Here is a 12954-nt window from a genome sequence, read left to right as displayed (position 1 = left end):
GGGAGCTGAGTAACCTTTAAATCCCACCCAATCCATGCCAAAGTTCACCTAAATTTGATGTGGATTGGTGGGGGTGGGGGTGGGGGTGGTGAGATTTCAACCTTGTGACTTCTAAAATTCTAGCTGGTCCTGAATACAACAGTGCGGGGAGCAGTGGAAGATGGGTCCTACCCATAACATTGAACCCCCTGAAGCAAAGTTCACCAAACCTGGGTGATCTTGCCAGGAGTGTCTCCTAAAGCCATCCGGAAAGTTTGGTGCCTCTACCTTGAAAAATGTGCGCCCTGCAGCTGGAAATTCCCCATTGGCTACAATGGAGCCAGGTCAGTTCAATGGGAGAATTTGAGGACATTTTGGGGTGTCTGTCAGGGGAGCATTTTTAAGCTAGCAGTACCACAACTTTAGGGTATCTTTAGGAGACACTCCTGATGATACCACTCAAGTTTGGTGAAATTGGTTCAGGGGGTCTGAAGTTACGGACCCCCAAATGTAGTTCACCACCTCCTATTAGCTCCTTTTGGAAACAATGAACTTTGGAGCACCCCCATAGTTTTGGACCCCCTGAACCACTCTTAACAAAACCTGGGTAGTATCATAAGGAGGGTCTCCTGAAATATTGGTGCTTCTTACTTAATAAATGTGCTCCCTACAGGTTGGAAATGGATAACCTTCCCCCAAATTACTGAAAAATGCAAACGAACACGAATTTTTTGGTATATCCAAATACATTCTGGTATACCGAATGTAGGATTCGGATGATTCAGCTATAATGATAACTTTACAGGTGAAACAAGCTAAATCTGAATTTTACTGAACTTTTTTTTGTTATTGCTTAAACTTAGTGCTCACATCTTATGAGATAAGATGGTTGGCAATCCAAGAGATGGCCTTCCCAGCTATTGCACCAATATTATAGCCCTTTCTTCCTCAGACATATTCATCTGTCCACTTATAGTACAGTCTTCCATCACTGAATGAAGAATATTTTGTCTTGCCTGCCATTCCCTCAATAATTGCACCTTTTGGCCATAGGTTTCATTGCTGTTTTTGTGTCTTTGCCCATGTGTTTTAGTTTCAGTTTTTTATTTGTGATTAATGTTAATTTTTCTGTAATGCTATTTTTAATTGTTACCTACCATGTGGTTTTGAATGGACAGAAAGTCAGGGAATAAATACAATTATTAATAAATAATTGGTTTTTAAAATCGCCAGCGGCCGCTTGTATATGCAGCGCCAGGGATATGCCCCATGCCGCTAAGAGTTTTCTGGCGGGCGGTGAAGTGGCCTCGCTCATAACGGAGCGTTGAGCTGGTGAGATTTCCGCAGGCGTTCAAGACGTGAAGCCGCTCGTTCTCGAGCCGGTAATGCCAGCTTAGCAGGTAGCCCGCTTTAATGCTGCCCTGGAGGTCGGAGGACAGTGGGCGGGCTGGTGACACCCCAGCAGGCGCATTTAATTTGTGACACCGCGGAGTGGGGCGGGATGGAGATAAAAGCCTGGCAAGGCGCTGTTCGCATCATGCTGCCGGAAGACGCTTCCTTTCCCTCAACAACAACAACCTCTTTAAAGGGTTGTTGCTTTAGGGCGGCCCCTGACGCCGCCTCTGGGGAGGTGGCGGAAGCGCAGAGTCACCGCTGCTGGCAAGCAGCAGCGGCGCTTCGTGCTTAACAGTGGCCTGGGGCTGTGTTTTTACCGCCCCCAGGTTGCCGCACGGGTCACGGGCGAAACGCCTATCGGTGAGAACTAGACTGGGCTGGGCTGGGCAAGCATTTGTAAATCCCCAAAGAATAATCTGGTGTCTGCAAATTTAATCCACCCCAAGCTCCTCTCATATGTTTCTCTTCATGCTTCCAAGCCTAAATTAAAGGATTGGCTATTTTCAGAAAAGAATATAAATGTATGTCCTGTCCATTCATGAGGAAACGTTCATGTCTAGGAGAATATTACATGGGAGATGAGACATGTCTGATGTATGATGAAAAAAGTCAACTCACAATATGGGACAAGGTTGTTGTAAATTGGAGAACCTGGGATAAGGCATTTCTCAGCTTGAGAAAGTCCTCGTCGCCAATAGAAAACCGTTGACCAAAGTTCAGGAGACAGAACACATTGGTGACAGAATTGGTGATGTGTAACGTAGGGTCAAACGGCTGTCCTGAAAAATAAAAAATAAGTATTGCTCATGATAATATTAAACTGCCTCCCTGATTAACAGTTACAGGAGGATTTAAAGAATGAAGTTATCCCTGGGTAAGTGAGGCTATGGGATCTATTTTTCGAATTAGAGACAAATGTTTGAAATAATTTGCATTTCAGATTATAGAAACAATGAAATTTAAACTACAAGTTGTGCAGTCTGACATTGAAATTGAAATGGAGGCCATTGAAATTCACAAACACCAACACAACTTCAACAAGAAACAAGAGACTCTTAAAATTAACAAAGCTTGGCTATCAGTACTTAAAAACACAAGAAGCAAAGGCCAAGGGCATGCTAAGTTCACGGACAATGGATTCCACCCAAACACAGGATCTGCATTCACCAATATTGCTGCTGCAGGGAATGCTAATGTGAATCACTCCCTGGACTGAAAACCCCCACCTACAATATTATTCTATCAACCACAACTTTGCATAGCAAGTTCCACCTAAACACTTGCTGATTGGTTCCCCACTCGGAGACATGAAAAATTTATACCCCACTAAAACATTCCTTTCTCACTGGATACAGTGTGTAACGGACTTCCCTCTGTGACACACCTCTGAAGATGCCAGCCACAGATGCAGGCGAAACGTAAGGAACAACAGCTACCAGACCACCAGCCCGGAAAGCCCACCCCAACTAATTGCATCTGGCCGTGAAAGCCTTCGACAATCAATCAATCGATCGATCGATCAATCGATCGAACGAACGAACGAACGAACGAACGAACGAACGAACGAACGAACGAACGAACAAACAAACAAACAAACAAACAAACAAACAAACAAACAAACAAACAAACAAACAAACAAACAAACAAACAAACAAACAAACAGTTTGAGCAGCCAGCCACTAACAGATTTTTTGTGCTATTACAGACCCAAACATTTTTGGTCCTGACTACTAACTGATTTAAAAAAAACTCTGTTCAGTGCCCCCCTGGCTGATTCCCGCGATGGGCCAAAATAGCAGTGTGGAAACGGTGAAACAGTGTGAGCCGGGTGTAAAAGGGTTTGAAATGGTGTAAAAGGGTTTATACTGTTTTCACGCCATTTTCACACTGCTGTTTTTGGCCCATGCGGAATCAGCCTCTTATATCCTGGGGCTCAGCCATCATTGCTTTCTCTTTTCAGAGCTTCCTTGTGCTTCTGAATTGTTCTAGTGTGCTGTTTAAGCTATCTGGAATGCTTCTGAAAGGACCACTATTTTTTCCTGCTTTTTTCCACATGGCTTCATTTTTAGATTTTTAAATAAATGTTCAAAGGTTTGTGCTGTAGCAGCTCCATGGACATTGCTGCTGTAGCTGAAGTAGAATGCCATGTAGAAATAGACAGAGGGGAAATAATAGCACTCTTTGGCCCTTTCCGCATGGGCCATTTACAGCGCCCTAGAGATGGCAAAAACGCTGTCCCCAGGGAGCTGTTCACATGGGGGGCATCGCAGCCACGCCACCCTCGCTCCCCCCGAGCGGTGCGAAGTCGCCATTTTCCCACCTCGCTTCCCGAGTGAGGTTGCTGTGCAAGCAGCAGCGGCTGGAAGGCGCTTTCCCCCCTTTCCCGATCAACGTACCTTCCCTGCGACACCAGAGCGGTCATGCAGGGCAAGGGGGCATGTCCCCTGGCCTGGGTGACATGCCAGAAGATCGCAGGGAAGATACGTCGACCGGGCGACGGCGCGGCGCTGCGCTGTCTTCCCTGCCTTTACCGGGATCGTTCGTGCGAACGGTCCCAGGGGTATGTGCGTATGTCAGAGTCTCAGATCATGTCGGCGTAGCTTTTCAGAGGACTCCCTCAAAACAAAAGAGGAGGAAAAAAGCACATGCATAGGATTGTCAGGCAAAACAAGCTGTATTCATGTACAGTAAATTGTGTGCATAAATCAGGGGTCGGGAACCTTTTCCCCTCAAAGAGCCATTTGGCTCACCCTCCCCCGCTCCCCCCTCAACACTTACTCGCCAGCTACCTCTACACCCGCTCACATCTCCGCCTGCAGGGCAGCATGAGATGGGCTCGGCTGCTCGGCCGGGCTTCTGGCGAAAGAAGCGCCCCCCCTGCTCCTTGCAGCATGGTAAAGAGGGCCCCGCTGCCTCGATATTCACGCCGGGTGAATGAAGCGCCCGCCCTGCTCCTTGCAGGGCAGGCGAAGCAGGTCCCAGTGGCTCGGCCTGGCCGGCCGCCGGGCGAGTGAAGTGCCCGCCCTGCAAGGAGCAGGGCGGGCGAAGAGGGGCCCCGCGGCTCGGCTCATGGAGCCGCAGAACAGCAGCGGAAGAGCCGCGGGTTCCCGACCCCTGGCATAAATGAACCCTGCTATGGTACTTGGAATTTGCAGTTACCTTTGCCTCCTGAATCTATTTGGAAGGCAGAGGAAATTGGTCCCTGGCAGGAAATATTCAGTGATAGGGAAAAACGGACAAATATTGCCTCCAGAGATCCTCTTTTGGATGTCCGTGCGGACACCAAATCCTCACAATTTTAGGACCCTATTTTCCCATCAGCTTCTTTTCAAAGAGCTTCAAGGTAGGAAGAAGTCACTTCTGGGACTGTGGACAAAGCACCTTTCAGGAGAAGCGAAATAAGTGAGGATGCTAATTTAGAAGCTTCCAGTATTCAAAAGACTTTCAGGTCAAGTGAGAGATTATAGGAATGCCGTAACATTTTAACACTGACTTTGCTCCTTGGAGTTTCCTCGGAGATGGAACAGTCCAGCATGAGAACGTAAATGCTTTTGCAAGAGAAATTCTGCAGATGGAGGCAGGTGATGGAGGAAATCTCTTAGGTTACATATCCATGGCTTGCAAAAGCACCAACCATTTGAGAGGCCTCTTCTGGTATCCACCATGCTTTTCTTTCCTGTCCCAAGCCTGGTAACAATGGCCCAAATTCCTCTGTTGCAGCCAAGGCTGACCATCGAAAACATAATACCTGAAGGAGGCAACATACCGAAACCAGAAATTGGAAAAAAACTTAAGAAAATAAAAAGTTTTGCAGTTGATGTGGCATTGGCATTAAAGGGTTGGTAAATACCCTAGAACTTTGGTAAAATTCAGATTTGGATGTATCTGGGCATAAAATTATGTGTATGAATAAGGTAAATAACATTCGGATAAACCTGGATATTCGGGTATATCCAAAAAATCCGGGTCTGTTTGAATTTTTTAGTTTTTTTGGTGTTTTTTGCATTTTGGCCTTCAGGGGGTTAATTTTTAAAGCTAGCAACACCAAAATTTTAGAATATCATCCAGAGATTGTCCTGATGATACCACCCGACTTTGGTGAAGTTTGGTTTAGTAGGGCCAACGTTATGGACCCTCAAAGGGGTTGTCCCATCTTCTGTTAGCTCCTATTGGAAACAATGGGGGTCCATAACTTTGATCCCACTGAACCAAACTTCATCAAATTTGGATGGGACCATCAGGACAGTCCCTGGATGATATCCTGAAATGTTGGTGCTGCTAGCTTTAAAAATGCGCTCCCTGCAGGCTGAAATGCAAAAAACACCAAAAATACCAAAAAAAGTCCCAATACCTTGCATTCGGATTCATTCATATCTGAGCAGGGAACATTCGGCTGGTTTTGCCCAAATTTGCCCACATTTGGCCAAATCTTGTATTTGTTGCACCCAAATCTCCAAGCCTAATTGGCAATGAATAATCCCAATTCTTCAATAAAACATTTGATGGAACAAATAGAACTATATGGGCACTTTGCAGAATTTAAAATTAATTGTCAAAAAGCAAAAATTACTACAAGATTCTTAACAAAATAAGAAATAATAGATATCGAGGAGATAACCGGTTGAGATGTTTTTATTAACAAAGTTAAGTACCTGAGGATTAATATGAATGGTCAAACTAATAATCTGTTTCAAGATAATTATAAGACAAATTGGAAAAAAATTCAAGAAGATTCACAAAGATGGTCCAAACTTAAACTATCCTGGTTAGGAAAAGTTACAAGTATTAAAATGAGAGTTGTGCCTAAGTTGAACTTCTTAAGTTGAATTTCCTATTTCAAATGTTAATTATATTTAACTGAGCCCTTCGGGGGAGGGCAGTATACAAATGTAAATAATAATAATAATAATAATAATAATAATAATAATAATAATAATTGGGGGGGGGGGGGGGTGGGGGGGGGGGGGGGTGGGGGGGGGGGGGGGTGGGGGGGGGGGGGGGTGGGGGGGGGGGGGGGTGGGGGGGGGGGGGGGTGGGGGGGGGGGGGGGTGGGGGGGGGGGGGGGTGGGGGGGGGGGGGGGTGGGGGGGGGGGGGGGTGGGGGGGGGGGGGGGTGGGGGGGGGGGGGGGTGGGGGGGGGGGGGGGTGGGGGGGGGGGGGGGTGGGGGGGGGGGGGGGTGGGGGGGGGGGGGGGTGGGGGGGGGGGGGGGTGGGGGGGGGGGGGGGTGGGGGGGGGGGGGGGTGGGGGGGGGGGGGGGTGGGGGGGGGGGGGGGTGGGGGGGGGGGGGGGTGGGGGGGGGGGGGGGTGGGGGGGGGGGGGGGTGGGGGGGGGGGGGGGTGGGGGGGGGGGGGGGTGGGGGGGGGGGGGGGTGGGGGGGGGGGGGGGTGGGGGGGGGGGGGGGTGGGGGGGGGGGGGGGTGGGGGGGGGGGGGGGTGGGGGGGGGGGGGGGTGGGGGGGGGGGGGGGTGGGGGGGGGGGGGGGTGGGGGGGGGGGGGGGTGGGGGGGGGGGGGGGTGGGGGGGGGGGGGGGTGGGGGGGGGGGGGGGTGGGGGGGGGGGGGGGTGGGGGGGGGGGGGGGTGGGGGGGGGGGGGGGTGGGGGGGGGGGGGGGTGGGGGGGGGGGGGGGTGGGGGGGGGGGGGGGTGGGGGGGGGGGGGGGTGGGGGGGGGGGGGGGTGGGGGGGGGGGGGGGTGGGGGGGGGGGGGGGTGGGGGGGGGGGGGGGTGGGGGGGGGGGGGGGTGGGGGGGGGGGGGGGTGGGGGGGGGGGGGGGTGGGGGGGGGGGGGGGTGGGGGGGGGGGGGGGTGGGGGGGGGGGGGGGTGGGGGGGGGGGGGGGTGGGGGGGGGGGGGGGTGGGGGGGGGGGGGGGTGGGGGGGGGGGGGGGTGGGGGGGGGGGGGGGTGGGGGGGGGGGGGGGTGGGGGGGGGGGGGGGTGGGGGGGGGGGGGGGTGGGGGGGGGGGGGGGTGGGGGGGGGGGGGGGTGGGGGGGGGGGGGGGTGGGGGGGGGGGGGGGTGGGGGGGGGGGGGGGTGGGGGGGGGGGGGGGTGGGGGGGGGGGGGGGTGGGGGGGGGGGGGGGTGGGGGGGGGGGGGGGTGGGGGGGGGGGGGGGTGGGGGGGGGGGGGGGTGGGGGGGGGGGGGGGTGGGGGGGGGGGGGGGTGGGGGGGGGGGGGGGTGGGGGGGGGGGGGGGTGGGGGGGGGGGGGGGTGGGGGGGGGGGGGGGTGGGGGGGGGGGGGGGTGGGGGGGGGGGGGGGTGGGGGGGGGGGGGGGTGGGGGGGGGGGGGGGTGGGGGGGGGGGGGGGTGGGGGGGGGGGGGGGTGGGGGGGGGGGGGGGTGGGGGGGGGGGGGGGTGGGGGGGGGGGGGGGTGGGGGGGGGGGGGGGTGGGGGGGGGGGGGGGTGGGGGGGGGGGGGGGTGGGGGGGGGGGGGGGTGGGGGGGGGGGGGGGTGGGGGGGGGGGGGGGTGGGGGGGGGGGGGGGTGGGGGGGGGGGGGGGTGGGGGGGGGGGGGGGTGGGGGGGGGGGGGGGTGGGGGGGGGGGGGGGTGGGGGGGGGGGGGGGTGGGGGGGGGGGGGGGTGGGGGGGGGGGGGGGTGGGGGGGGGGGGGGGTGGGGGGGGGGGGGGGTGGGGGGGGGGGGGGGTGGGGGGGGGGGGGGGTGGGGGGGGGGGGGGGTGGGGGGGGGGGGGGGTGGGGGGGGGGGGGGGTGGGGGGGGGGGGGGGTGGGGGGGGGGGGGGGTGGGGGGGGGGGGGGGTGGGGGGGGGGGGGGGTGGGGGGGGGGGGGGGTGGGGGGGGGGGGGGGTGGGGGGGGGGGGGGGTGGGGGGGGGGGGGGGTGGGGGGGGGGGGGGGTGGGGGGGGGGGGGGGTGGGGGGGGGGGGGGGTGGGGGGGGGGGGGGGTGGGGGGGGGGGGGGGTGGGGGGGGGGGGGGGTGGGGGGGGGGGGGGGTGGGGGGGGGGGGGGGTGGGGGGGGGGGGGGGTGGGGGGGGGGGGGGGTGGGGGGGGGGGGGGGTGGGGGGGGGGGGGGGTGGGGGGGGGGGGGGGTGGGGGGGGGGGGGGGTGGGGGGGGGGGGGGGTGGGGGGGGGGGGGGGTGGGGGGGGGGGGGGGTGGGGGGGGGGGGGGGTGGGGGGGGGGGGGGGTGGGGGGGGGGGGGGGTGGGGGGGGGGGGGGGTGGGGGGGGGGGGGGGTGGGGGGGGGGGGGGGTGGGGGGGGGGGGGGGTGGGGGGGGGGGGGGGTGGGGGGGGGGGGGGGTGGGGGGGGGGGGGGGTGGGGGGGGGGGGGGGTGGGGGGGGGGGGGGGTGGGGGGGGGGGGGGGTGGGGGGGGGGGGGGGTGGGGGGGGGGGGGGGTGGGGGGGGGGGGGGGTGGGGGGGGGGGGGGGTGGGGGGGGGGGGGGGTGGGGGGGGGGGGGGGTGGGGGGGGGGGGGGGTGGGGGGGGGGGGGGGTGGGGGGGGGGGGGGGTGGGGGGGGGGGGGGGTGGGGGGGGGGGGGGGTGGGGGGGGGGGGGGGTGGGGGGGGGGGGGGGTGGGGGGGGGGGGGGGTGGGGGGGGGGGGGGGTGGGGGGGGGGGGGGGTGGGGGGGGGGGGGGGTGGGGGGGGGGGGGGGTGGGGGGGGGGGGGGGTGGGGGGGGGGGGGGGTGGGGGGGGGGGGGGGTGGGGGGGGGGGGGGGTGGGGGGGGGGGGGGGTGGGGGGGGGGGGGGGTGGGGGGGGGGGGGGGTGGGGGGGGGGGGGGGTGGGGGGGGGGGGGGGTGGGGGGGGGGGGGGGTGGGGGGGGGGGGGGGTGGGGGGGGGGGGGGGTGGGGGGGGGGGGGGGTGGGGGGGGGGGGGGGTGGGGGGGGGGGGGGGTGGGGGGGGGGGGGGGTGGGGGGGGGGGGGGGTGGGGGGGGGGGGGGGTGGGGGGGGGGGGGGGTGGGGGGGGGGGGGGGTGGGGGGGGGGGGGGGTGGGGGGGGGGGGGGGTGGGGGGGGGGGGGGGTGGGGGGGGGGGGGGGTGGGGGGGGGGGGGGGTGGGGGGGGGGGGGGGTGGGGGGGGGGGGGGGTGGGGGGGGGGGGGGGTGGGGGGGGGGGGGGGTGGGGGGGGGGGGGGGTGGGGGGGGGGGGGGGTGGGGGGGGGGGGGGGTGGGGGGGGGGGGGGGTGGGGGGGGGGGGGGGTGGGGGGGGGGGGGGGTGGGGGGGGGGGGGGGTGGGGGGGGGGGGGGGTGGGGGGGGGGGGGGGTGGGGGGGGGGGGGGGTGGGGGGGGGGGGGGGTGGGGGGGGGGGGGGGTGGGGGGGGGGGGGGGTGGGGGGGGGGGGGGGTGGGGGGGGGGGGGGGTGGGGGGGGGGGGGGGTGGGGGGGGGGGGGGGTGGGGGGGGGGGGGGGTGGGGGGGGGGGGGGGTGGGGGGGGGGGGGGGTGGGGGGGGGGGGGGGTGGGGGGGGGGGGGGGTGGGGGGGGGGGGGGGTGGGGGGGGGGGGGGGTGGGGGGGGGGGGGGGTGGGGGGGGGGGGGGGTGGGGGGGGGGGGGGGTGGGGGGGGGGGGGGGTGGGGGGGGGGGGGGGTGGGGGGGGGGGGGGGTGGGGGGGGGGGGGGGTGGGGGGGGGGGGGGGTGGGGGGGGGGGGGGGTGGGGGGGGGGGGGGGTGGGGGGGGGGGGGGGTGGGGGGGGGGGGGGGTGGGGGGGGGGGGGGGTGGGGGGGGGGGGGGGTGGGGGGGGGGGGGGGTGGGGGGGGGGGGGGGTGGGGGGGGGGGGGGGTGGGGGGGGGGGGGGGTGGGGGGGGGGGGGGGTGGGGGGGGGGGGGGGTGGGGGGGGGGGGGGGTGGGGGGGGGGGGGGGTGGGGGGGGGGGGGGGTGGGGGGGGGGGGGGGTGGGGGGGGGGGGGGGTGGGGGGGGGGGGGGGTGGGGGGGGGGGGGGGTGGGGGGGGGGGGGGGTGGGGGGGGGGGGGGGTGGGGGGGGGGGGGGGTGGGGGGGGGGGGGGGTGGGGGGGGGGGGGGGTGGGGGGGGGGGGGGGTGGGGGGGGGGGGGGGTGGGGGGGGGGGGGGGTGGGGGGGGGGGGGGGTGGGGGGGGGGGGGGGTGGGGGGGGGGGGGGGTGGGGGGGGGGGGGGGTGGGGGGGGGGGGGGGTGGGGGGGGGGGGGGGTGGGGGGGGGGGGGGGTGGGGGGGGGGGGGGGTGGGGGGGGGGGGGGGTGGGGGGGGGGGGGGGTGGGGGGGGGGGGGGGTGGGGGGGGGGGGGGGTGGGGGGGGGGGGGGGTGGGGGGGGGGGGGGGTGGGGGGGGGGGGGGGTGGGGGGGGGGGGGGGTGGGGGGGGGGGGGGGTGGGGGGGGGGGGGGGTGGGGGGGGGGGGGGGTGGGGGGGGGGGGGGGTGGGGGGGGGGGGGGGTGGGGGGGGGGGGGGGTGGGGGGGGGGGGGGGTGGGGGGGGGGGGGGGTGGGGGGGGGGGGGGGTGGGGGGGGGGGGGGGTGGGGGGGGGGGGGGGTGGGGGGGGGGGGGGGTGGGGGGGGGGGGGGGTGGGGGGGGGGGGGGGTGGGGGGGGGGGGGGGTGGGGGGGGGGGGGGGTGGGGGGGGGGGGGGGTGGGGGGGGGGGGGGGTGGGGGGGGGGGGGGGTGGGGGGGGGGGGGGGTGGGGGGGGGGGGGGGTGGGGGGGGGGGGGGGTGGGGGGGGGGGGGGGTGGGGGGGGGGGGGGGTGGGGGGGGGGGGGGGTGGGGGGGGGGGGGGGTGGGGGGGGGGGGGGGTGGGGGGGGGGGGGGGTGGGGGGGGGGGGGGGTGGGGGGGGGGGGGGGTGGGGGGGGGGGGGGGTGGGGGGGGGGGGGGGTGGGGGGGGGGGGGGGTGGGGGGGGGGGGGGGTGGGGGGGGGGGGGGGTGGGGGGGGGGGGGGGTGGGGGGGGGGGGGGGTGGGGGGGGGGGGGGGTGGGGGGGGGGGGGGGTGGGGGGGGGGGGGGGTGGGGGGGGGGGGGGGTGGGGGGGGGGGGGGGTGGGGGGGGGGGGGGGTGGGGGGGGGGGGGGGTGGGGGGGGGGGGGGGTGGGGGGGGGGGGGGGTGGGGGGGGGGGGGGGTGGGGGGGGGGGGGGGTGGGGGGGGGGGGGGGTGGGGGGGGGGGGGGGTGGGGGGGGGGGGGGGTGGGGGGGGGGGGGGGTGGGGGGGGGGGGGGGTGGGGGGGGGGGGGGGTGGGGGGGGGGGGGGGTGGGGGGGGGGGGGGGTGGGGGGGGGGGGGGGTGGGGGGGGGGGGGGGTGGGGGGGGGGGGGGGTGGGGGGGGGGGGGGGTGGGGGGGGGGGGGGGTGGGGGGGGGGGGGGGTGGGGGGGGGGGGGGGTGGGGGGGGGGGGGGGTGGGGGGGGGGGGGGGTGGGGGGGGGGGGGGGTGGGGGGGGGGGGGGGTGGGGGGGGGGGGGGGTGGGGGGGGGGGGGGGTGGGGGGGGGGGGGGGTGGGGGGGGGGGGGGGTGGGGGGGGGGGGGGGTGGGGGGGGGGGGGGGTGGGGGGGGGGGGGGGTGGGGGGGGGGGGGGGTGGGGGGGGGGGGGGGTGGGGGGGGGGGGGGGTGGGGGGGGGGGGGGGTGGGGGGGGGGGGGGGTGGGGGGGGGGGGGGGTGGGGGGGGGGGGGGGTGGGGGGGGGGGGGGGTGGGGGGGGGGGGGGGTGGGGGGGGGGGGGGGTGGGGGGGGGGGGGGGTGGGGGGGGGGGGGGGTGGGGGGGGGGGGGGGTGGGGGGGGGGGGGGGTGGGGGGGGGGGGGGGTGGGGGGGGGGGGGGGTGGGGGGGGGGGGGGGTGGGGGGGGGGGGGGGTGGGGGGGGGGGGGGGTGGGGGGGGGGGGGGGTGGGGGGGGGGGGGGGTGGGGGGGGGGGGGGGTGGGGGGGGGGGGGGGTGGGGGGGGGGGGGGGTGGGGGGGGGGGGGGGTGGGGGGGGGGGGGGGTGGGGGGGGGGGGGGGTGGGGGGGGGGGGGGGTGGGGGGGGGGGGGGGTGGGGGGGGGGGGGGGTGGGGGGGGGGGGGGGTGGGGGGGGGGGGGGGTGGGGGGGGGGGGGGGTGGGGGGGGGGGGGGGTGGGGGGGGGGGGGGGTGGGGGGGGGGGGGGGTGGGGGGGGGGGGGGGTGGGGGGGGGGGGGGGTGGGGGGGGGGGGGGGTGGGGGGGGGGGGGGGTGGGGGGGGGGGGGGGTGGGGGGGGGGGGGGGTGGGGGGGGGGGGGGGTGGGGGGGGGGGGGGGTGGGGGGGGGGGGGGGTGGGGGGGGGGGGGGGTGGGGGGGGGGGGGGGTGGGGGGGGGGGGGGGTGGGGGGGGGGGGGGGTGGGGGGGGGGGGGGGTGGGGGGGGGGGGGGGTGGGGGGGGGGGGGGGTGGGGGGGGGGGGGGGTGGGGGGGGGGGGGGGTGGGGGGGGGGGGGGGTGGGGGGGGGGGGGGGTGGGGGGGGGGGGGGGTGGGGGGGGGGGGGGGTGGGGGGGGGGGGGGGTGGGGGGGGGGGGGGGTGGGGGGGGGGGGGGGTGGGGGGGGGGGGGGGTGGGGGGGGGGGGGGGTGGGGGGGGGGGGGGGTGGGGGGGGGGGGGGGTGGGGGGGGGGGGGGGTGGGGGGGGGGGGGGGTGGGGGGGGGGGGGGGTGGGGGGGGGGGGGGGTGGGGGGGGGGGGGGGTGGGGGGGGGGGGGGGTGG

At 69.9% G+C, this 12954-nt stretch overlaps 1 protein-coding gene across 1 annotated transcript in view; it reads right to left on the bottom strand.

Annotated features, from left to right (window-relative positions):
• The window catches only part of LOC125438523 (cytochrome P450 2C31-like), a 48405-nt gene that overhangs the window by 19673 nt on the left and 15778 nt on the right, over nucleotides 1–12954 (bottom strand). Inside the window, exon 2 of the mRNA XM_048506955.1 lies at nucleotides 1993–2153. Coding sequence (XP_048362912.1) covers nucleotides 1993–2153 — 161 coding nt within the window. The remainder of the gene's footprint in view (nucleotides 1–1992; nucleotides 2154–12954) is intronic.

Source organism: Sphaerodactylus townsendi, linkage group LG08, assembly GCF_021028975.2.
Source record: "Sphaerodactylus townsendi isolate TG3544 linkage group LG08, MPM_Stown_v2.3, whole genome shotgun sequence".
In the NCBI taxonomy this organism is placed as follows: domain Eukaryota; kingdom Metazoa; phylum Chordata; class Lepidosauria; order Squamata; family Sphaerodactylidae; genus Sphaerodactylus; species Sphaerodactylus townsendi.
This window is presented reverse-complemented; position numbering and strand designations above follow the sequence as displayed.